The sequence below is a fragment of the Manis javanica genome, chromosome 3 (assembly GCF_040802235.1).
Source record: "Manis javanica isolate MJ-LG chromosome 3, MJ_LKY, whole genome shotgun sequence".
In the NCBI taxonomy this organism is placed as follows: domain Eukaryota; kingdom Metazoa; phylum Chordata; class Mammalia; order Pholidota; family Manidae; genus Manis; species Manis javanica.
In genome coordinates this window covers 186,030,181-186,056,167 of record NC_133158.1, presented here as the reverse complement: position 1 = coordinate 186,056,167, position 25,987 = coordinate 186,030,181, and the positions used below count along the sequence as shown (strand labels likewise).

General features: G+C 35.7%; 1 protein-coding gene across 4 annotated transcripts in view; it reads right to left on the bottom strand.

Moving 5' to 3' along the window:
- Positions 1-25,987, bottom strand: part of FSTL5 (follistatin like 5) — an 813,978-nt gene that overhangs the window by 194,083 nt on the left and 593,908 nt on the right. For all 4 annotated transcript variants that reach the window (XM_073232529.1, XM_073232528.1, XM_073232527.1 and 1 more), the window contains exon 8: positions 243-363. In XM_073232529.1, coding sequence (XP_073088630.1) covers positions 243-363 — 121 coding nt within the window. The remainder of the gene's footprint in view (positions 1-242; positions 364-25,987) is intronic.

Sequence of the window (25,987 nt, the reverse complement as noted above, 5' to 3'; positions counted from 1 at the left end):
AAATGTCCTATGCTTTAATTTTCCAATTAGAATGAGTCACTCTGTAAAGTTTAACAATGAGGAAAATGGTAGAAGTTTGTAATATTTTTTCACTTGAACGTTTTTTTTAATTGAGAAAGGTTTTACATTATCAGTTAAGTCCCAAAACTCAAAAAAATGAAGACTTGCCTTGCTTGTCAACTCTGATATCCATTGAATATCTAGTGAAGAAAAAGCAATTCTAGCGACATTACATTTCTTACCATTCACTTGGAAGATGTGAGTCTGGTAGACTTGTTCATAGCCATCTGCATAGCAGGTGTAATTACCCATGTGAGTTGTGGTGACCTTTGTAATATACAAGGACCCATCATCTCCAAAGTCCTACAGAAAAAAAGGAAAATAAAATAAAATGAGCTGTTTGTATTTAAAATGTATTTTGACAATTCACTTTTTTAAAAAGTGTATTTAGGAACAAAGTAAAGAGACTAAAGCTTGTCTTTAAAATATTAAAATGATCATTGTTAACCCTGTAAAGTTGGAGGACTTGCAGTTACTGTTTTCTAAAGACATGCTTTGTTTAAAAAGTGTAATCTTACTCATAAACGTAGCTTTTTAGTGTTCATTTGAAATACATGAGTTTAAATAGAAAGTAACAATTTCCACATTTAAAAAGAATTCAATTTATAGTAATTCTCCCCATAACCATGGTTTCCTGTTCTGTGATGTATTCTCAGAAGGCCAATAGACCAATGCCATGTCTCACTGTGCCTATGTCATTCATCTCACTTCAACACAGCACAGAGGCATTTTATCATGTCACATAACCATAAGAAGGGTGAGTACATGAAATAAGGTATTTTGAGACAGGAGAGAGACAGAGACACCACATTCACTGGCTTTTACTACAGTATAGTGTTATAAATTGTTTTATTTCATTATTAGTTGTTGTTAATCTCTTACTGTGCCTAATGTATAAATTAAACATTATTATAGATATTTATGTATAGGCATAAAATACATATATAAGGTTTGGTACTATCCATGGTTTCAGGCTGTATCCACTAAGAGTCTGGGAATATATCCTCCAAGGATAATGGGGGAATATTGTGTATTTTTAGTTAATAAAGCTATGAAATTAGTTTTTCTTATTTGTAGCTAAAACAAACAGTTCTTAATTACATTCTTCACACTTGTATTAATTTTTATATCCTTTTATTATTTATTTACCTAAAAAAATGATTAAAGCAGCGTGGTCTCGAGGATAAAATTAATAGCTGTATCAATAGAATGGGACTTTTTAAAGCTCAGAAATAATCAATACATTAGAAAAAAATAACCATGCTGCTTCAAATTAATGGGGACAAATTCATAACTATTTCAGAAAAAGAAAGAATAAAGTAATCTCACATTGTCAAAACCAAATCTAAGAAGCACTTCTGCAACAGTGAGTGAAGACAGAAAATCTTCTCTTCCATAAAGGTAGTGAAGACACTGGCAAAAATTTTCAAAACCAGCTTTTTCAGAACTCTGAAAATAGACGAAGGCTCACACCAATCGAGAGAGCATTTACTTCAAAAAATAGCTGAATTTCAGTAAGAACAGCAAGATTTGTGGCATCCCTCTCTCCACAGCTGCTTGGAGGCCTTGAATCACCAGCCCTGTAACTCTGTTCACTGTGAAAACCATCATCTACCAGACCCTGGAGCATGAAGTGTTAGGGAAAATACTGGAGAAACCTGGACTGGATCACTGACAGAAGAACCGAGCGGCACTTGGAGGTGTGGGAGTGTTGAGGGTTTATTTTACACCGGCGGGCTCAGAGGGGAGTCATCTCCCAAGGTCTGAGCCCTGAAAGAAGGGGCTTCTGTATCTGTAACATTCCTACGTGCATAGCAAACCGCAGGCAAGGGGGAGTTAGGTTACGGAGTGAGTGCCTGGCAGAGTGGGGAGTGAAGGGGCGGGGGAACTGAAGGGAGTTTCTGTCGTCTTTGCTAAGAAGAGCAGCAGAAGGGAGCCACCTGGACTAGACTGCTGTCCTTGTAAGTTTTTCCCTGTCAGAAGGACAGATTCAGAGCTCCTCCAAGGTCCCATCCCCAGAGACTGTCACTATTTGACCAGTCTAGCATCTCTGGGAAAACTTCCATTTTTCTGATTTCTTTCATTTGAGCTGAAAACAGTGAGTGAAAACAGTCCTATCCGAAGGCCTGTATTGAAAAGAAATAACAGTAGTTGTTTAACATTACAGCTTCCTGTGATGGAGATACTAATTGCGAATAACAACAGGGGCACCAAAAATCTTCAAAAGAAAAGTGGGAATCTAATGCCTATAAGGAGACCTGAAAACTTGTGCATATTGTTAGGAATCTAGAAGGCCATTCATACGTGCCAGACTCTTGTATGCCCAGAAAAGATGTATTTTATTTACATTTTAGGATTAGGGAGAGAACCTCTCATCTCTGGCTGACTTGTAACTGCCTGTAGGAGCTTTCCATGCATGACACAAAGCAAAAGAGCATCTCTGCAAAGTCTGGAACACTTACTGATCCACGGCATTTAATTAAATTTCTGTCCAATCATTAGTTCACCACCAACACAACTGAGCAAAGATTTCATGCCTGTATATAACAAACTAAAGAAAACTAGATAAATTATGCTTTAGCAAAATTAAAGACTTGCTTCACAAAGGACAATATCAAGACAATGAAAAGACATCCCACAGAATGGGAGAAAATATTTGAAAATCTTTGGTCTTGTGTGTCAGAATACCTAAGACTAGTAAGTACAATTGAAGAATAAAAATACAAATAATCTAATTAAAACAATGGATAAAGGATTTGAATAGATATCTTCCAAAAAAGATTTACAAATGGGAAATAAGCCTAAGGACATAGAAGGATATTCAACATCATTAGTCATTAGGGAAGTGCAAATAAAAACTACTATGAATACCACTCACACCCACAAGGGTGGCTAAAATAAAAAAAAGAACAACTGCTGGAGAGGATGTGGAATAACTGCAATCTTCAAAAGCTGTTGTTGAAAATATTAAACAGTGTACATATTTTGGTTAACGGTTTGGCATGTCCTCAAAATGACTGAGTCATAATATGTCTAACAATTTCTTTCCTAAGCATATACCCAAAAGAAGAAATAACAAATGTCTATAAACAAATTGTACATGAATGTTCATAGAATCATTACTCTATAACCATAAAGTGGAAACAACTCAAATACCAATCAACTGATGGATAGATAAACACAAAGTGATATATTTATATACAGAAAAATATTATTTGGCAGTAAAAAAGGAATAAAGTACTGATACATACTACAACATGACTGAATCTTGAAAATATGCTAAATGAAAGAAGCCAAACACAGTAAGCCACACACTGTATAAGTCTATTTAAAAGAAATGTCCAGAATAGCCACATACATAGAGATAGAAAATAGATATGTGGTTACCAGGGGCTGAGGGGATGGGCTGGCAAGAAATGGCTGCTAATAGATATGGAGTGATTTTTGGATTGATGATAATGTTCTAAACTTTGATTGCCCTCACTGGCTGCACAATTTTGAAAATGTTCTAGGGACCACTGAACTGCACAGTTTAAAGGGGTTAATTTTATGGTATGAGTTTTCTATCTCAGTAAAACTGTTATTAAAAATAAGATATATGGAACACGCCAATATAAAAAATTAAATATGCTAAAAAATTATATATTGCTTTGACCAGTGAAATCTTTACTGTGTATGAAAAAAATCAGTAATCAAGAAAGAAAGAATGATCAGTATATTTACATAAAAAAGAAACATTTCTGCATTACAAAACATCATAAGCATTAAAATAAAGATAATAAACCACAGAGTATCTATGGAAAATATTTAAAAATCAATGCATTTAATTCATATTTATATAGCCATTATTAAATGCCAGACTGTTCTAAGTAACTCATAACTACTGATATATTTGATCCGTGTATCAAACCTTTGAGAAGAGAATCTACTAAAATCCTCACACATTATAGCAGGGGGCACTAATCATGTTAAGTAATAACCTAAATTTCAGTTGGCTCCTAATTAGTAGATCTAGGATTTGAAACCACATAGGCTTACTCCAAAGTCTGTGCTTTAAACCCCTACACCATGCTGCCTTCCTTGTCAACAATAGATTGAACTAGGACTAAAGACAGGAAAAGAACAAAAAGGAAAGTCAAAACAAAATGATCAAGTCAAAGGAGGTCAAGCATACTGGTAGGCCTGAAGAAAAGGGGTTAGAAATATGGTAATGTATGTGGAAAACGAAGAAGGGAGGCTGGATAGATAGATCTCTTGATGTTTAAGTCAAAAGACAACAGCATTTAACATGTAAGTCAACAACTGCCTCTTACCCTTGTCAGCAGTAGAGAATAGGATGAATCGGAAGGTGCTGCTGTGACTTCTTAAGATGTCACTGGCAAATCTTCAATGTCACTTATTACAATTATTATTGAAGCTTTTTCATAAATCTGGTAACTATTATCCTCTGTGAATTGTTCGCATTGTCTCTTTCAACGTTTAAAATGTGAGTTTACTATTTTTCATGTTGATTCTTATATTTGTTAATACATTGATTATCTGTTAATCTTATGTGGATTATTTTGATTTGGAAATTTGTTTTTTCATTCCTTAAATCAGCTTTATGATTTAAAAGTCTTTTTCATTCTTATTTAATAAAAATATGTCCCAGCATTCCCTTCTAATTTCTTTATGGTTGTAACAATCACATCTAATCCTTTAATATTTCCTTTAGGTTTTTTCTTTTTATGAACTAAGCATTCATCTTTACCTCTTTACTAAACTGTAACTAGTTGTCTCAGTATCATTCGGTCAAGAAAACTTTTTCCCCCACTTATGATTTTTTTGTCCTGGTATCTTTAAAATATAATAGTACCCAGTGACTTACCAATATTCACATAGCAGTGCTCCAAAGTATACCTTATGTTTCTGCTTTACCTATATTCATACCACCTGTATTTCTGTTAAAAATAGATTCCCTCTAACTGATCCTCACTACAGATTGATTGCAATCAAGAAAATTACTATGGGATATTGAATCTGGGCCTGAAGGTAATGAAAATGTTCCTTCAGTCAAGAGAAAAAGAGACACAGAGAAGGGGGCATGGAAAGAGGAGCAAGAACAGGATAAGAACGAGGAGGAGGAGCACGGGGAGGGGGAAGAGGAGTTTGTACATACTGCATGCTCTAGCCATCATATTCTTTAGCTAATGAATAATATTTCCTTAATTAACTATCAAATAAAATAAAAACCCTCAACATCACATTATATAAGATTAATCATACCACATTTCTACTGCTCCCAGGAGGAACTTTCATGGCATTCCAGGAAAAGCCTCATGACCCACACAGTAGGAGAGAGCTTGGAGCCTGAACGCCAGCAAGGAAGCTGCTGTGCAGTGAGACTCCCTTCATCACTGCAGCCTGCCATTAAAAGTGGGGCTTGTAGGGCACAGCCCTTAGATGAGAGAACAGAAACGCCCGCCAGGAAGACCAGAGCTAGCCGTGCCACCAACACCAGGGAAGGATAGTCGACATGTGGCAGGTGCAGTGTGGGAAAGCCAAACTTCTGCAGAAACCACTTCAGAATGATTAGAGTTAAAAATATTTTGAGAAAGATTAGGAGCCAAAAATAAATACTGATAACATGAAATGTAATAGAAAGATATCCAGTGTGCATAAGGTAGGCAGGCATGCAGGGCATGCACATTCAAGGGACTCTTGACACGTGCAGAACAAACCATGGAGCCCAAATCCAAACATAGATGAATCCCTTCACTGGACTGGAATAATTAAAAATTACCTGAAAATCTCAAAGTGTATTTGTTATTTGTAATTATATTTATACTCCTATTTCCCAAACTGTAAATAGGTCCTTTAAAGTATATTTTCAAAATATTCTCTTTAAATTTTCATAAAACCTTAAATAAACAACTTTTCCATGTGTTCTACACAGACACCTAGAAAGCCTGTCTCTTCTCTATCTACTTGAATCAAGATTCTTTTTTACCCAATGATGTGAAAATTATCCAAGAATATAACCTTGAGACTGTTTATTTAAATTATTTTATTGCTGTCTTTGTTTTTCTGTCATATTGAGACAGGGACCATGGGTTTAGTCAGAGTAGGGTGAGGGCCTCCAGCAAAAGCAGGGCGCAATATTTAGTCAGAGCAATGTAACAATGGACAAAGAAGTCCCTACTGAAACTCTGTGTTAAGCATTATGCAAAATCAAGGTCACACTAATTATCTAGGGAAAGATACCAGACTAAGAATATAGACATCTTCAGGTCAGTCAAAGGTCAAAAGGCCAGGAGCAATTGGCCTGGAATGTTTGAGTGTTCTGCAAGGGTATCAGCATCATGTGTGACTCCACTGTCATCCCTGGCAATCAGACTATGACCCAGCTCAACTTGAGGACAGGGCAGGTGATGCAAGTCCACACCCCCAAGTTTTTTCCATGTTCTGGAAAAATCCTCAACAGCCTATAAAACCCCCTAGACAACACACCACTGTGGGCTCTCTTGTCCCCTCCTGGTGTGAGCCAGGAGCTTTTTCGTCTCACTTTATCTCTAAATAAAAGCCTGTACCTTGCTCTCCTACCTTGAGTGTTTGTGAAGCTCATTCTTCGGCTTCCTGAACAAGAACCCTGGCATCAATAAGAAATCCCTTTAACTTAGAATATTCTCTAAACTAGCATATATGTGACCCCTTCTAATCTATATTTATTTGCTCATGTTTTTTCCCCTTTTACTAAGTGGAAACAAAATCATCCTGTTGGGGGTTCTTGTCCCCACTGCAACAAAGAGTTGAAGGGCAGACACACAGTGGTGAAGCAGAGTAAAAGTCTTATTCAAATATGCTCCACAGGAGAAGCTGGCCAGAGTCAAGGTAGATAAAGGTAGGTTTATTTGATCACACTCCAAGGGAGGAGTGGGACAGAGTCAAGACAGACAAAGACAGGTTTACTTGTATAAAGAGGGAAGGGAAGGTCATTGAACTGCAGCTTAGCATAAGGCATAATCTCCTGCCAACTCCTAAAGCCAGTGTCACCTGGTGGCCAGTGTCCACCTGAATCTGCACGGCATGGGAACAGAGTCCCTAGCACCCCAGGATTTGGGAGAGCCGCAGAGCACTGGGTGGAGTGAGACTATGTTCTGAGAACTTCCCAAAGAAAATAAAGGAGATTTTCAGGCAGGCTAACAAGAAGCGTGATCATATTGCTGCAGTTCTGTCTGGGTCACAAAGGTGACAGGAAGTTACAAGCCCAAATGAAAGATCTCAGTAGCCCCTCCCTACTTATCTGAAGTGGGACAGAGAGAGTGACACACTTGAAGAAAGGCAAGTGTGGGCAACCTCAGAGAGGAAGAGGTGCCCTGAAGGGTTTGGGGTTGGGGTTTTATAGGGTGTTTTGGGTAAGGGTCAGCCTAAGGCATGATGTGTACAGGTGATTCATAATTCCTTTGAAGTTTGTCTTAAGAACAAGGTTATTCAGGGGACCGTGCTGGTTTGAACTTCATCAGCTTTGTCCATGTGGGTTTATTTACATTCCCCAGGTCTGCCTCCTGCCCTGGTTACAAAAATATTTCATTAGTGGCTGGAAGAAGAGGAAAAAAACAGCATATAGGTTAAGCTAAAGAATAAACAGCCTTTTCACAGGCTAAGTAGATTTTACAATGGCATGATCTAATTGATACAATGAAGACACAGGCTGTGCTCAGATACTTTTCTTTATCTAGGGAATATGTGGACATTCTAAGTTACTCTTGGCCTTTGGAGCTTTAACTCATTAACTCATTAACTCTGTGAGTCCTTTCTGCCTCTCTGGTTTCATCTAGTTAACCCTTTTAGTGGATTTTATTGGCCTATTCTCCCTCCACCTGCTCATGTCTATTTTTCTGCCTAACAATCCAACCTCAGTTTCTCTCAATATACAACTGTATGACCACCTTTTCAGACAACTTTTCTGAACAAGAAAGACTAATATTCCCTCACCACACTGAATAAGAATGAAGTTTTTTTATTGCACTTAAAACACAATAACTATTTATTGAGCATTTAAATATGCCAGACACTGGACTAAATAATTTAAATAATTATCAGCTTTCTTCCTTTAAGCAACCTTTTTAAAATATACTATGATCAGTCCCATTTTATATATAAGGAAACTAAAATAAACTGGTGTTAAGTTTGAGGTCACCAACTGCTGTGGTCTGAATGTTTGTGTCCCCTCCCCAGTTCATCTGTTGAAATAGTAACGCCCAGTGTGATGGTGTTAGGAGGTGGGGCTTGGGAGGTGCTTAGGTCATGAGGGTGGAGCCTTCACAAGTGGGATGAGTGCTCTTTTAAAACACCGGGACAGAGATCTCTCACCCCTTCCACTATGTGAGGACACAGGGAGAAGTGACTGACTGAACCAGAAAAAGGGCTCTTAGCAGAATATCATTGTGCTGGTGCCTTGATCTTGGATTTCTCAGCGTCAGAACTGTGAGAAATAAACTTCTGCTGTTTAGGCTCCCCAGTCTGTAGCATTTTAATAGAGCAGTCCAAGGGACCAACCAAAGTGAGGGGCCCAAGAGTAGCATCCAAATAGTCAGACTGAAGAACTGAACTACTATTGTCCTGTAATTCTTCACACATTTTCCTCTTTCCAGATTCTTCATTATTTTAGCCAAACTTCTGTTGCGTTAACACACACATATATATATATGTACATATTAAAGATATAGAATATACATATCAATATATCTATCAATCCTACTCTTTACCTCCATCCTGACTCAGCATTTCTAATCTTTTAATCTTCCATTTTCTCAGCATTTTTCTAATCTGCAATAGATTAAATCATATTATGAAATTTTGATGCTCAGACGTGGTTGAAAATTATGATCTTAGTAACAGATGCTTGTTGCATTCAGTGATAAAATCTTGCGCTTATTCTAAACCCCCATTACACCTTTATAATCCTGCTGCTAATAGGTATTCCATAAGCATTTCTTCAGTAGTTAAATCTTTATGAGCCTCTGTACAATTAAAAAGTTGCCTCAAGGCACTGGTGTTCACAAAACTGATAGAAAAAACTAAAATCATTTGTTTTGTTGAGTTGATTGCTTATATATACTTTTCTAGGCAGTACAAAAGGAAACTGTGGAAGAAAGAAAATCTGTAGCATATTTCTAAACTTTTGAATAATTTTATGGCTATATTGCTGATAATTAATTATGTAAGAATAATAATGAAAACATCTAACACCTGTAACTGATGAGCATGAGTAATCTGAATACACAAGCCAAGAAACACCAGGTAAGATTACACCAGAACATAACAGCTGAAATTCAGTCTTGCGTTAACCACAAGCATCGGTTCCAATCTGAAAGATAAATACTGTCCATTACAAAATGGTACTTTTTAAAATTAAGTTTACTTTCCTATTTCACGTTATGTTCCTCCTCGTAGTTATAAATTGAATGGCACCAGTAGTGCTTCTCTTTAAATGAGGTTTTCCATGTAATTTAATTTCTTTGATACACCTTGACATTAAAGTAATTTCCTTTGTAGTTATGACTATGCTAGTCAGCTTTTACTTGTAATATTATGAAAGCTATTTTCCTAGCTTTTTATGCGTACAAACTATATTTTAATAAAATAGCAATAAAAGTAATTTAAGCAAACATCTACATATTAAAATTTACTAAAATACTATTATCTCATGATTTGCATGATTTTCTAAAAACTATGGAAATATCTCACTAGCCTATTCACTTATTTATCTATCATCAATAAGCAGCACAGTGAAATATAAAATTAAGTAATATAAATTCAATTTGGTAAATAAATTATTTTAAAACCCTTTTTTCCTAAAGTAAGCCATTTCATGTACCAATTTAAGGAGAAACAATAGAAAAGAAAATTAATATGGACTGCAATTATTACTTTAAATCGATAAACAAACAAAAAGTCAAGCAAGTGCATTCTTTGGTATGAAAAGAAAAATGAAAATTATGAAAACTGTGTAACATTATTATTTGATGGTATATGTGAATAATCAGATTAATCAAATTTTACTCCACTTAGGACTTATGTACTCATGTGTTTATCACAGCATTATTTACAATAGTCAAGATATGGAAGCAACCTAAATGTCAATTGATAATGAACAGATAAAGAAGATGAATGGATAAAGAAAGTAAACTTAAATTTAATATTTAACATTTTTAATGGGTGAGATTCACCTCTCAGATTGGAACAAATGCTTGTGGTTAAATCAGGACTGGAATTCAGCTGTTATGTTCTGGTGTAATCACACCTGATGGTAGGGACAATGAATGGGTAAGACAGATGAATGGAAAAATAATGGATATATACTTGTAGGTGTATATATATAATGGCATTACATATATAATGGAATTATACATTATTTTTATATTTAATATATTATACATAATGGAATGTTACTTAGCCATAAAAAAAATAATCAAATCTTGCCATCTGCAACAACATGGATGGATGGGTATAGAGGCTATTATGCTAAGGAAAATAAATTAGAGAAAGACAAAGACTGTATGATTTCACTTTTATGTGGAATCCAAAAAACAAAGCAAATAAGACAGAAGCAAACTCATAGATACAGAGAACAAACTAATGGCTTGTTCCATTAGTTTGGAAGGGGACAGTGATTGTCCCCTTCCCCAGTGGGAGGATGGGGAAGGAAAAAAATAGGTGAAGGGGATTAAGAGGTACAATCTTCCAATTATAAGATAACTAAGACACAGGATGTAATGCACAGCATAGGGGATATAGTCAATAACATTGTAACAGCTTTGTATAGTGACAGATGGTAACTAGACTTATTGTGGTGACCATTTCATTACATAAATATCAAATCACTATGTTGTATATCTGAAACAAATACAATACTTTATTATTCTACAATAAAAAAAGAAGAATCCTGCAAAACTTTTCCATTAATGTGATATAATAGTGAGTAATAAAGTCTATTTAAAAATCTATCTTTTTTTAAACTATTGCTCAAAACATTTTACATATATGGAGCCAGAATTGCTATAAAGCCGGTCAAATTTAAGTCTCAGAGCCCTTCAATTATATAAGCCCTTTCCAAGGATACAAAAGCAGCCCTGCAGTGTGTTAGATGGCCATATGTTTCTGTATAATTTACAAATATATTTATAATTTTCTATGATATCTTACTGTAATAAATATCCCATTTTGCACCTACCTGCTACTTACAATTTGCATTAAGTCTGAAAAAAAAGTACCTTCAAAATGTAGGTATTTTAAAACTTCAAGATCCATATAATCTTGAACTACTGCTGGCTATATTAATTCTTTATATTTTGCATATAATAGCATGTTTTATACACATAACATGTTCTGACACAAATAGAATTCAGAAAGATTAAATTAGTTATCTATGAAACCTTTAGTAATACAATATTCAAAACTAGAACATCTGGCTCTAGAGTTTATGTTCTGAAAGTCCACATTTCTTTATAGACACAGGCATTAACATGGATGATCACCAAGCACAATGATGTCAAATACACACACACACACACACACACACACACACACACACATACAAAATGACTCAATTTATACAAAGTTCAAAATAGGCAAAAATAAGCTTATGTTTGCATGTTTTAGGTACATATGCATTACATACATTTATGGCAAAAGTTTAAAAAATTGCAAAAACTGGTTAATATTATAGCTCATGATAAGAGTTATAGCTAGAGTAATAGGAGAATATAATGAGGAGGAGCCTAGAGGGGGCTTCAAATTTGTTGTTAATGTTACATTTTTTTAAATGGTTACTGAGTCTATAGTTAGCATATTATTTTACTTTTAAGTTGTACATATATATAGGCCCTTGGGTACATGGAATATAGAAATACAGAAAACTAATTCAATTTTAAAAAGTTCTACTAGACCTTAAATCATGTATCTCAAAGTACATAGCTTCCCCTAAATACATGTAGAAAGTCCCAGGTCTCTTTCTTATTACTCTAAATGCACTATAATTACACTTCTTAAAAGTTTAATGGAAAAAATTAGATGTTAAACTGTATTATGACATGTTTTGAAAGAGAATTATCCTTATTCTGGTTTCATCAAAATATTAATAATGTAATACCTAAAGACACTTGAGATCTTGGTACCTTTTATATAATCAGTGAATTAATAGTGTGTTTTACAGAGTTCTGGTTCCATCTCAGGGTAGATGGATGGAAAGAATTTCATACCTGTCCAAATAACAAGAAGCCGATCAATCTACAAAATCATAGTGCTCTTGAACCTATCCAAGTGCTGACTTCAAAGGCAACTTATAAGGTAGAATCTGATGAAATCTGGAGTGAGCCAGAATAAGATAAGACACAAGCACTCACTCATCTACACCAGAACTCTGAAAGGAAATAAGCCTGCCATACAACAGGTACAAAAAAAATCAACTAATTTTTTAATGAACTGTGAAAAGCTGAACATGCATAATTGTACAAGTATTGAGCCCTGGGAACACAAACACTTGTACCCTCTTTGCCAGAGACCTCACTATTTGCTCATGAAAGATTGGGACCAAGAGAGATCAGATGGCATTCTTCATAATGTAGTTCTGCTGAAGAGTAATTCTTACCTGGATCTTCCTCTCCAGGGGAATAAAGTCTTAAGCTGGTGTAGAAAGGCAGCAAACCCCATCACTTTCAGTGGATGAAACCTCACTGAGTTTGGAAAAAGGAGAGGGACAAGATATCCCCCTAGTTCCAGAAAATTAAAGATCCCTTACCACACCGGGGGCAGGCAGGAGCACAGAGAAAAGTTAGCTCTAAAGACTGAGATACATGAGCCGCATGAGTCTGAGGCTGAGTGAGAAAAATGTAGAAAGTTATCTTGTTCATCACCACCCAGGCTAACAAGAACCAGGAGTCAGGCAAGAGCAGATGACCCCTAGTGCAGAGTATGGGGACCAGGGAGAGATGACTTCTCTGTGGTATAGCCTCAGAGAAAACCTGCAACGGTGCATGGACCAAGCACAGTCAAGAATTTAGTTAGATTTCTAATCTAGCTCCCACCTAACCACAGGGTACCAATAGTGGATTTGAAACTAGTGGTGCATTGAAGGTAATTATAGCAACCAACAAAACTCAAATACAACTCAACACCCCAGTAAATGCCTTGCCTAACAGAGAGAGTCGTACCTCTTTTCAGGCATAAATATTACTTATCTTGGTCTCTACCTTATACAGAATATGTAGATTTCAACTAAATTATGAGACATCCAAAATGGAAAGGAATCTGCTGTTGAGAGACAGAACATCAGTATTATTAACCTCAAACATAAACCTATAGTTGGAAAATTCAGACAGGGAGTTTAAAACAACTGATTAATATGTTACAGGCTCTAGTGGAAAGATTTAGACATTCATGAATAGGTGGGTAACTTCAGCAGAGAAATGGAAACAATAAGAAAGCATCAAGAACATGCTAGAAATAAATTTGCACACGCAATGTGACACAGAATGCCTTTGACAGGCACATCAGTTTGGCTGATACAACAGAGGAAGTCTCAATGAACTTGAACATAGGTCTATAGACATTATTCAAATGGAAGCACTAAGAGGAAATTAGTGACAAACTTAGGGAAAAAAAGAATAAAGTATTCAGGACTCATAGGTCAATATCTGTCTAAAACAGTGTAATTGGAATTTTAGAAGGAAAGAAGGGGGAAGAAATGAAATATTTTCAAAATTGTCAAAATTTCAATAATTTTCTAAAAGTAACTAATTCAAGAACAATCTACAAGTATATTCACACTGCTGAAGGCAGACAGGAGAGATATTAAAGGCTATCAGAAAAAAGTACATAATCATCATCAAGAAATGAAAAATTTCCCAAGGTTTGGAGACCAGGTATAACCAGAATAAGGATATCAACATACCTAAAAATATATATGTATAATTTAGAGAAGTGAATGATCTACCTAAGAAGTTAAGAAAAATTAGAGAAATGAGGTAACAATGTCAATTCATCAGCATAAAGAATGCTTTGATGGCTAAGTTGGATTACTCAGTTATCTATAGCCTTATTGTAAAATCAATGAATTAATCAATTAATTGTATGACAAATAAATAAAAATTTAAAAGGACATCATCAGATTCTGATGCTATTATATATTCAAATGATAAATCTATCTCTTGTATTTATACACAAATAATATCATTTTCAGATCATTTTCTTTTCAATAGCATTTGCTTCTGTCTTTTAATGTAATTTTGATTACTATCTTTCCAATATCTTCTTGGGTTGATTTTAATATTCAGCTGAGTTTAATGTTCATTGATAAATATTTTAAATTTCATTGACTAAATCAGCAAATGATATTATGCAGAAGTCCACTCAGACTTATGACCATGAATCATCAATCTGAAATCAGATCTCTGGGATCCTGAAGAAAGTAAGCACATTATTCAGGAGCCATTCCAGAGTCAAAACCACATAGCAATTTGAACTTGGAAATTTTAATTAAAAGTCATCAACTAAAATAAGGAATTGCAGTAACTAATGTTTGTCTACTAAAGAGTAACGAATACACTAAAGAATATAGGAATAACAGATATAGAAGCAACCACCACTGCTAGAGATGAGATAGTGAACCCAAGGAAGAGACTCCTCTTCTGTAGCGTTGACCTCTTTTAAGGGGTGGGCACATCTGTGGCTCAACAGGGAGTAAAGAAATTCACTGAGGCTGCAAAGCCTCCCAAGGGGTACAGGAGGAGATTTTTAATAGACGGTATCCTGCTGGAAGCCCCACACTGAGAAGCCACTTCTGGTGTTGCTAGAGAAATCTGCCCATGGGGACTACCATGAGCTGCTAGAAATCAGGTATTTGGGGAGCCGAGGAACTGCAGGAGCTGCACAGCCTAGGCACTGGGAAAGTAAGGCTCAGTGCTATAGCCTTGGCACTGAGAAATATGCACCAAGTGGAGCAGCCTGCCCAGAAAACACACCAGAACTTAGAAGAGAAACTCCTTTCCCACTTGATTGCTCCTCTAGTACTCTACACTAACAAAGCATGCTATCTGCAACACAAAAAATATTTACAGGATTTAGATATATTATTGCAGAGCAGTCATTTAAGGATGATTTGGTGCACAGCAGCAATTCATCAGTGACTAGTATATCAATTTTCATATGTCTTGAGAAAAATGCCAGATTAGGAAAACAAATGGTCAACTACCTAAGCCACTGCAGGCCATGTGTCTTGCACTATACTTTTTAGCCTAATCATCCACCAGTAATAATGGGGAAAAAAGGGTATAACATACAGAGAATAAATTCAAAAGTAAACAAGAATTGGTTATGTTGGTGTTCTCAATTTATAAAAATTCATCAAGCTATAAATTTACGGTTTATGCACTTGTATCATTTTTATATTTCAATAAAAAATTTTAAAATGAAACATCCATGTTACAAAGTAGTTTCTGATTATAATCAGCCTGTACATAGCACTTGTAAAGTCCACATACTTAGCCCTAACTGACACACTTATTTCTCCATGTTGTAACTGCCTATTAATTGTAATGACTCTGAATTGAAAGGAATTTTATTCCCAGGAACTAAATAAAGGTTTTTTTGAAAAAGAATTAAAGAATGAGTTTATTTTGGAAGTAGAGACATGTCAGTCATTCAAAACATGGTTTTTTTCCATGACTTCTTTGAGATTTCCAAGTTTTCCTCTAAATGAAGATAATTGTCATTATAAATGCTATTAGGATCTGCTTCCAACATTATTATTTTACAGTAAAGACCAAATGACCCTCATTTCATTCACTAAGGTCTTGTCGTTCAATGGAATTTACTTGTTGGAGACACAACTCTTCCTCCAAAACTGATGATCAGAAAAAATGGTGATCCCAGAATGTCTTTGTTCTTCAATGGAGAATCACTCCTGTCCTAGAAGAAAAGTATTTTCAACTGTGCATCATCTTTTGTGGTTTGCTGATTTCACTGATGGTTCATTACTTTTCTAAACCATGCACTTTACTCTTTCACCTCCTAGTCTTGTCCTCATTGACTGTGGACTTTCCTATGGTACTTCCTCTGACGGAAGTGATGTCAGCAAACATGATGCAGGCAGGGAGACTCGAAAAAAGAACAATGCATTTCTGCTTCATACAGCCTGCTCGCATTTGGATCCTTGCCATAAACATGAGAATAACTGAAGTCTAGTCTGCTGTCGGTGAGACTGCATGGAGTAGAACTAAATCATCCCAGCTGCGGGCATCTGAGGTAGCATATTCATAGCTTACCTGCTAGCTTATTATATAGGAGTTAGAAAACACAGCTAAGGTCAGTCAGGTTCAATCCAAATATGCAGGACTCCAAACTGATCCCAAACCTTGCAAGAAATAGTGAATGGTTGTGATTTTAAGTCATTAAATATGGAGTAATGTCTCATGTAGCAATATCTATCTAGTATAACTTTTTACCTTTGGCTGAAGCTTTCTCTCACTTGATTTGTTTTTTAATTTTTAAAATTTTACTTTGTTTTCTGAAGAAATAATGTTCAGAGCATTTCACTGGAGTTATTGCATAGGCAAAATGGACTGAGAGCCAAAAGGCACACTGAGATTCTTGTATAAGCTGGTCGTTTGAATTTTTCAGTAGCTAAGACGCAGTAATCCACAGGCTGTTATTAAGTAACATAATGTTTAGAAACTGCCAATTAGGCAATAATGATGAATAGCTGCACAAAACTGAACAGTCCCATGTACTGAATCATTCTGAAAACTTGAATAAAGAATCTTGTGATTTGATGATTAGTGAAGAAACATAGTTTATATGAGAAATTTATTACTAAATTTTATGAATTTTTCTTCTGTGTGCAGCTAAGTGATACCACTATTTGTTTCTTCAGCTGTCTTTTGTAAGTCAGGAGAGAATTAGACGCATTGTTCTAATTGCATACAAAGCATTAAAAAACATATATCATATCCCAAAGCAGTGATTTTTTTTATATTTATACTGTTTCTTTGAGATTAGAATTTCAAAAATGAAGAACATTATAAACCTTCTCTAAGACAATTTTTTCAGAAATTTTCTTCACCAGCCATTGTGGATATCAATCAAGACTGCACACCTGTCTTTTCAGAAATATTTTGGGGAGGGATAATTTCCTTTTAACTAATTACAAAGAAAAAGATATACTTGGTACTGAGAACCTGGATAAAGCCACCTGATTCTTACTCTGCACGTAATCTTAATAATTTTCAACTCTCCCATTCAATGTGTACTTATGTAGAACAAAATATATTTATAATATTCATAGATACAGATTACTTATGATCTTTAATTGTTTATTTTCCTTTCTACTTATTCTGTTACCTTCAGCAATGTTGGATGACATTCTATATCCACGTGTGCATAATACTCTTCCCACCAAAGCTGTGCTTCTTAGAGAAGCCTTGCTGTTGCTTTTGTTAACTTTATAACACTTCAAATCCAATTATTTATTTAAGTCATTAAGTTTTTGAAAATTAAACACTGAGATTTGAAACCCAGCTTTGACAATGACTGGTTTTAAGAAACGGAAGAAAGTTGTCTAAGCTTTAATTTCCAAGTACACAAAATGGGAGTTTTGCTCACAAGTAGATGTAGGAGAAAATGAAAATGAAATGTTTTGGAAAACACTTTGTAAATTACAATGTAATGTGAGACATAATTCTCTTAATGACAAGGAATTAATAGTTTGTGTATTGGCACATCTGAATTTGTATGCATTGGAGAGTTCTAAATGGGAGTAAACATTAAATTAACAAGGACAAAAATTTTATAATTACTTCTAACAGTTCATCCCAATAGCAACAATTAGTATATTTTTCATGTAGTTGATAAAATTAAGATGTTCTGGAGTTCTTTTATAAGTGAAGCTGGGTGATCCTGCCTCCCTGTGGAAAGATTGCTTCTCTGATGGTTTTTCTTTGGACTACACAGGCTCAGGTAACTTCATTCTTCAGATGATGGTTTAACATTCAGAGAAAAATAGAAAAGAAAAGAGTAACTGGATATAAGGCTATATTTCATAATTTGACATTTTTCTACATGTTTTAAGATCAGAACAAATGATAAAGTAAAAATCATAACTATGAATCTTAAAAGAGTAATAGGTTTCTAGAGTGAATATATTGCAATGCCTTAATAATAAACAATTAGCAGATAGCCTTTAAAAATATTTCACACCTTAGGTTAACATTTCTAGATGGAAAAAGTATGTGGTACAATAACAGAAAATGTCAAATAAGAGTTTCAAACTTTGTATGAAAAAGAATATCTGATTGTCTCCCCATTCCAGTCTCCTCCTGTTAGGCTCTATCCAGAAAGGCTTCAGATCTCTGACAGTCCCAAGTGCTTTCCACTTTGCAGTCCTCACATCTGTTGCCTGGTATGCAAGAATATCTCATATATATCCTTAAGATATTACATTAAATTTTCTGTTGGATAACAGATTAGGTTCCCTAATTTGGATGCCTTAAGCAAATGGGACACAGGCACATAAACCTGGTCCAGAGAAGGCAAGTTTGAGTAGAAATGGAAGGGACTGTGTGCCAGGCAACTCTGGATGTGCATCTTCACAATATTCTGGATGGCTCGTGAACAGGAAGATCCCCATTTTACAGATGAGAAAAACTGAGGCTCAGGGAGGTGTGTTCCCACTGTTAGGAAGTGCAAGAGTCCAGAGCTTAAGCCAACTTTGTCTGACTGGCTTGGTTCTTTTTCAAGAGGCACTCAGCCACAGCCAGGCGCCTGCTGTTGGAAGCCCAGTGGATACAGTAAAAGAAGCAAGAAACACACAGGACCCTGTGAAGGAGCTTGCCACAGGCCTGGCCTGACTGAGGATGTGTGGGTGGTTTCCTGATGTAACCGAAAAAGTAAGTGCCAACTGTTAGATGTGATGGGAAACTCCAGCTACCTAGGTGTGGGTGGGGTAACAGGTGAGAAGGGGACCACCTGAAGGATTCTCAGCCTGCTGCATGGATGGCTGGATTTCCTAGTTGTCAGGGAAGGAGGAAGGGAAGCCAACATCCATTTCTTCTCGGTACAGAAGCACCAGCTGGCTGAGTAGGCGGGAGCTGGCAGGAGCGAGGAGCAGTGGCCCACGCAGGCTGCTGCAGCTCGGGGTCACACCGCAGTGCTGCGGTGGCCTGCTCTCCCCCCACCCTGGAGAGACACAGGGTGTGGGCGCTGGCTGAGGCATCGGCTGGGTCCTGCACACAGGCCACAACCCCGCACGGGAGTCTGGGGACATCCTGAAATGTCCTATTCATTTGTGCTTATCTGGTGTTTTCCTGTGAAGGCATTGGCTCCACGAAGGCAGAGACTCTATCTTTTTTCAAAGCTTTTAGATTAGATTTTTGGAAGCAGACTGTGAGGCTCACTTGGGAATAGTCTCAGGAGGGATACCTGTGGGAGCCTGAGGGAGCCGGCCCTGGGCCAAGGGGAGGCTGGGTGCACTCACCCTCAGGAGGGAACCCTCTGCTGAGCCCCGGAAGCCTGCAGCATGTATACAGGCCACCTCCCAGAGCAGGAGATGTTTGTTTGTACTTTCTTTAAATTTCCTCTTTAATGTTTCATGTGTTTGTCTAAGAAATATTTATTTGTAACTTAATATGCACACTAGTAACTATAGCATCTACCCCTACTTAACTAAGAATTAACAGTGTGTTATGTTTTCATTTATTCATGATTGTTTTCCCACCCATTGTATGTATTTATAAACACCTACTAAGGAATATACACTATTCAAGGTACTGTGTATATGAAAGTGAACCAAACAACTGAAAAGTCACTTGCCACTGGGAAACATTATATAGTGAGGAGAATCAAACATAAACACATAGAAAAGCTGATTTCCTAGTGTAAAATTATGGTAAGGAAAATATTAGGATGGGAAAATTACATCAGATGGAATGGTCACAAAAGGACTCTTTCCAAGGGATGTGAAACCTTGAAAAGGAAGCAGCCTTGGGAGAAGCCAGCAAGAAAAACCAGAGGAGGAACCTACAAACTCGGAGCCCTGGAGGCCGGGGTTGCTGGAGCTGAACCTGTGAATCACAGCACCCACTCCAGGGCTGGATGTGCCCACCTGGGGACAGGGGATGGGAGCCGGAGGGGTGCTGCCGGACGCTGGGACCGCTGGCAGAGGCTGAATCGGCAAACAGGAAGGCTGGGGATAGGCCAGACCCACGGAAACAGAGCCGCAGTGTGTGGGAAGCCAGGAGAGAAAAGAGATTTTTTACATTATGTTCCTTCTAATAATTACTTAGAGTGCAGAAAATCACTTAATTTCCACTTAATTTTATGAAAAAAATATGAATTGAAAGACTAAAGTTCAACACTACTTTAGACTGTAGAAGAAAACAATAAAATGATATATACATAAAAGTAATTTTGAATTAATAAAAGGAAATATTGTAATTATATTATCTAACTTCAAGGATAGTAAATAATAGGTACTTTAAGAATAAAGTAATGAAAGAGCAAAGATTTACTTCAAAGTATCCATTATTGTGCTTTTCACTAAAGGAAAATAAAATTGGTAGCATTTTCAAGGGCTAGAAATGTCAGATTTCTCTGTTTTGCCCTTTTTTAGAACTAGCGAATGATTAGGATAAATTAATTTGGTGCTTGAAAGTCACAGGATTTCCTTGTACCATTGTGACATACATACGCTAATGGTAGCATATTAACCCAGACTTGTGATATAATTTTCTAGATTCTTTTAACAAAGATAAAAATTCATGTAGTTCACTTGGAGGTTAGAAGTATGGAAAACCCAGTAACTTTTTTAGAGTGTTACCTCAAATGAGGGCGTATAAAATTAGAAAGCTTCAGAGAGGACCCCTGCTTGTGAGCTGAGAAGCTGGTGAGCACAGTGTTTGGGGATAGGGAGTTACAGAGAAAGGTACTGAAGTGGGATCTGTGGTAGAAACAAGAATTATGTAATAAAGGCAAATCACATACCTAGCTTGTCTTCAAACTGTCATTATAAAATGGGAATTTAGTGACAATTACCATGCTACAGATCCTGTGATTTACTTTATAAAATCTACTTAAAAATATGTCTGCAACACAATTGGAACATAAAGGTTTTTTTATTGCTGGTTTATTATAATGATTTTAAATGGTTTAACAATTATGCCTTAACACTGAGTACTGAAACTCAAACAAGCTTGGAGCTAGATAAAGTAGTAGCAAATCTTTTAGCCAAGGTTGAGTGGAACTATATCTACTGAACTGAAAATGTAATCACAGAATTTCTCGGAAACTAGGATAATGCCTACAGTTGCCTAATGCTGCTGCACCTAATGTAATGTCCGCAACCCTTAACATGACAACTAATCATATAGGAACTCAATAGAGGGTGATGGTGGTGATATAAAAAGAAGGGGCAGAAAAGACTAAGAGCAGCAAGGGGAGAGGGGGGAAGTAGCAGGGGGACAAGGCAGCAATCCCTGATGACTTCTTCAGATATCCTCCACTTTAAGAAAGCACTAGGGTAAATTTATTTACATTTAAAACATATTCACCTGATCTTTCCTTTAAAGAGCACATTGTCTTGACAACTTTTAAATTATAAATTACAAGTTTTGTTGACTATGCTACTTTTCTGGAACATTACTGGTCAGTGAATTTCCTAATATTGTAAGTACAGATAGTGCAGAAAATACACTTAGGTCTAAAATATTTATTTTGGCAGAAAGTTTGATTGAAACAAACACTATTAAGTATGCAAAACATGGATTTCTAATGTAGGTCAATTATATTTCATATATCATTGGCTAATTAATCAAATTATTTTATATGCTGTTTCAATCTTTATGGCAGTGTATATAATACATCCCCAAATTCTTTATATGTTTAACGAAAGAAAATAGCTAAGTGTTTAGATTTTTTTTAATGATATGGGCTTATACTGGACAATCACTACTTAAAGTACCTTCACTTGCAATTTATTTAAATTCCCTAATGTGGGAACTTCATAATGTGGTTTTAATATTATTTAGGCCTAATGACTTTTGTCATATTTTGACATTTGTTTCATAATTATATCTTAACTCAGAATTATAAAAAATCCAATTAATAAAATTAGTATGAATATTACAGCTTATTTATTCTGTATGGATTCTTATAAACTGTTCAGTCTTGTTCTAGTATGAACCAGGTGATCTTCTGTTTAACAATTATGTGAACCCAAGAAGGCTGAGCTCCTTGAATCTGTTTCTTTGTCTTTAAAATAAGGTTAATAAACTTACTTCATTTGATTCAGTAAGTTTAAGTCAGTAAATCTTCAAGCATATTACACATCACAAAATAATACATTAATTAAATCAGAAGTGTAGGAAGTCATTTACCAAAGTGGCAAAAGCGAGGACTTGAAACCAAACACTTGGAAAGGATTTTGGTTCCATTCTCTACTTGTTGTTTATGCCTCACAAGTTAACTGGGCTCACTGATTATGTAGAATAAAATTGTTTATGTTGCATGATACATATATATGAAGCCTCCAATCAACAGCTAGTAATCACAATCATTGTCAATTGTAATTGTATTTCAACTTCTATTCCTACTAATAAATCTTCTACCTATCCTCTGATAGCAAATATTACCTGTATTTCATCTTCTATGCAATGCACTATATTTAAAATAATTTTATCCTCAGAGACTAAGTGCTCACAATCATTAAAACACATCAGTGCGTCTTCACCATTTGAGGGTGACATCCCCAAAATACTAAAGTAAAGGGGAGCCGCAATTCAAAAATAGTGCTGCAGCCAGGTGTCCAGCACCATTTCTTAGAAAACCTCAAATAGAGAGATTCACTGAGATGACAGAAACTATAATCAATCAAGCAATCTGAAGTGATGAGGTGAAATGAATAAAGGACAAAAACCTCCTGAATAATCAGGAATTTATGTACTCTCTTTCTCAAGCTTTATATACAAAGACTATATACCAAGGGGAAAAAAAAGTTCATTTATCAATGTTGTAACAATATCTTTTTTTTTTGAGAGGGCATCTCTCATATTTATTGATCAAATGGTTGTTAACAACAATAAAATTTTGTATAGGGGACTCAATGCACAGTCATTAATCAACCCCAAGCCTATACCTCAACAGTCTCCAATCTTCTGAAGCATAACAAACAAGTTCTTACATGGTGAACAGTGCAAGGGCAGTCATATCACAGAAACTTTCAGTTTTGATCACACATCATGAACTATAAACAATCAAGTCAGATATGATTATTTGTTTGATTTTTATAAATGATTTATATGTGAATCCCACATTTCTCCCTTATTATTATAATTATTATTATTATTTTTTTAATATAATGCTGAAGTGGTAGGTAGATGCAAGATAACGGTAGAAAACATAATTTAGTGCTGTAAGAGGGCAAATGAAGATGATCAGGTCTGTGCCTATAGACTAAGTATTTAAACGATATCTTTTTAAGATTCTGATTTGTTGTCTCTTTAAATATCAAAATCTTTAAGCATGAAAAATATTTAAAGAGTCATACAATCCCTTTGCTATCTCATAAAAATATTAATTGTTTTATTGTAAGCATATCACTCCCTACAGCACAGTAAGAAATGTTAAAGCGAGTGGCAGTGGGATTGAATCATCCTCACTAGATCAAATAAACATTAAAACCAAATGGTATAAGTATTCTCCATTTGTTCCATTGCTTTCATATTGACACTATCATTATACTTCTGGTACCATCAACATTTTCCATAATTGTGTACATATACTTTTTAATAGCCCATCATAGCAATACATTTTTAAAATGTAGCACACTTAGCTTTCCTTCTGTCAAAGTTGTTTAATTATGACACATCTTTTTAAATTGGATTTTGATACTCCTTAATTACATTCTTTTATTTATCCTAGTAAACTTATTTTCAAAAGAGCAACATACTCATTTTTTTTTCCTAGGTGTAACTTCAAATTTTATTACTTTATTGTTAGAAAGTGTGAAAAGAACTATGCTAGGCACTTTACAAACCTACTCTCGTGGGAAAGCTTACCCTTACTTTACAATGAAGAAAGAAGCTCCAAATCTCAGCTAGGGCAACAGAGGTCTTTGCAATGGCAAAGTCCATGGCCTTCACAGGGCATCATTTACTCTCTATTGACTGCCCTGCATTGCTTTAGCTCAATACTTAAATCATGATCAAGAACAAAATGTTAGTTATCAAAACAGTTGTTTTCTTCCTTTTTCCCTTATCATTATCTAAATATTATAAATATGGATTTGTGTTTCCTGATATTACTTGCAATTCGCTTCTTTCAGTTTTTTTTTATCTGATCCTCAGGGGATAAACTCCAAGGTTGTATTTGTGAAGTCCATGTTGAAATGGTTACATATTCATTACTACTTACAAGGTACATAGTTTGCAGGGCAAAGTAAATATTGGAAATGTACATAAATAGGTTTAAGTACAAAAGTTAAAAATTGTCTTGTTTTATATTTCTTCAAGAAAAGTCACCTGATATTTAAGAAATGAAGTTTGCGTTATTGTGGTCTGACAACACCCTTAGGCTAAATTATTTTGCTTTTTGTTGTCGTAGTAGTTGACACTAGACTGCAGCATAACATTAGAAAAATAGGGTCCTGGCATGACTTGTGCCATTATAAATCCAATTGGAGCTATAGTCTTCTTGTGAATTTTCTGACACTTGCTCACAAAACTTTAAAAAATTCTCAAGTCTCAAAGTCTCACTCATGAAACTGTTGTGATAGACACATAACCTTTTTATCTACTTTATAGAGAAAATGTATAAATTCTTGTATCTTCTCTCCCCTTTTTTACTTGAAATATACTCCTGTTTTTTGTTTTAACTTAATCTGCACATCACGTGCTTTAGAATTCCGAGGAGTGCTTGTTTAAAAATAGGGATTACTTCTTCCAAACCCAGCTTTTTAATAGATCACAGTAGAGGACAAAGCACTTCATAATAAAATCTTCTGAAGATAATTTTTACCATATAGTAATACTTTGAGACACATTCAAATACTTCTGCCTTTTTGCTTTTCTCAAAAAATTTTTTTCAAAAAATAAAGCTCTCCCTCATTTCCAAGAATGAAATATTCAGCTTTCTTAACCATATTATCTCCCATCTTTTGTTATTCTTTCTAAAATGAACTTCTTTATTGCCAACATTCTCAAAAGTCCCCGTTTATTGGCTCCAACGATAGTCATGTCAAGCCCTTTCTATCATGGCCTTATCTGCTCTAGGAGAAAAAGTTAAAAATTAACCAAATGATTTGTTATGCAAGTGGGATATCAGGAGGTTTGTTAGCACTTTCTCCTCAACTTTCTATGTCTCTCACTGAGATGCCTGCATGATGTCTGAAGTGCAAAGACCATCACAAAGAAAGGCACCGAATGAGGAGAAAAGAGCCTGGGTCCCGAATCCATAATGGACCAGCCACTCCGGTTCTAGCCTGCCGCGTCCTGGCTTCTGCCATGACAGGCAGATATACCCACATTTAATTAGGAGAGTTTTTTGAGCTTCTTGTAACTTGTAGTCAAATTCAGTCCCTAGCTGAGACAATGTTGTCAATTTAATCAGGGGTGACTTCCAATTTATTTTTTAATTATTTTGATCACATTCCTAAGGTTGTGCAGACATCTCTTTTTATTGCACTCCTCCTCTGTTTTCTCACATATTCTGTGAATATCAAAGTCAGCACCTGGAAATTCTAGTCTGGGGCAAAAATGGGTCCTGGAGGTCAACTGATATCATCAATATCTGGCCTTTTGTTGATTTTATCTCTGTATTTTTATTTTTCATGTGATACTTTCTTTTTCTAGGTCACTTTAACTACATGATGGCTCCCAGGATGGACGTTCTCAGGATACAA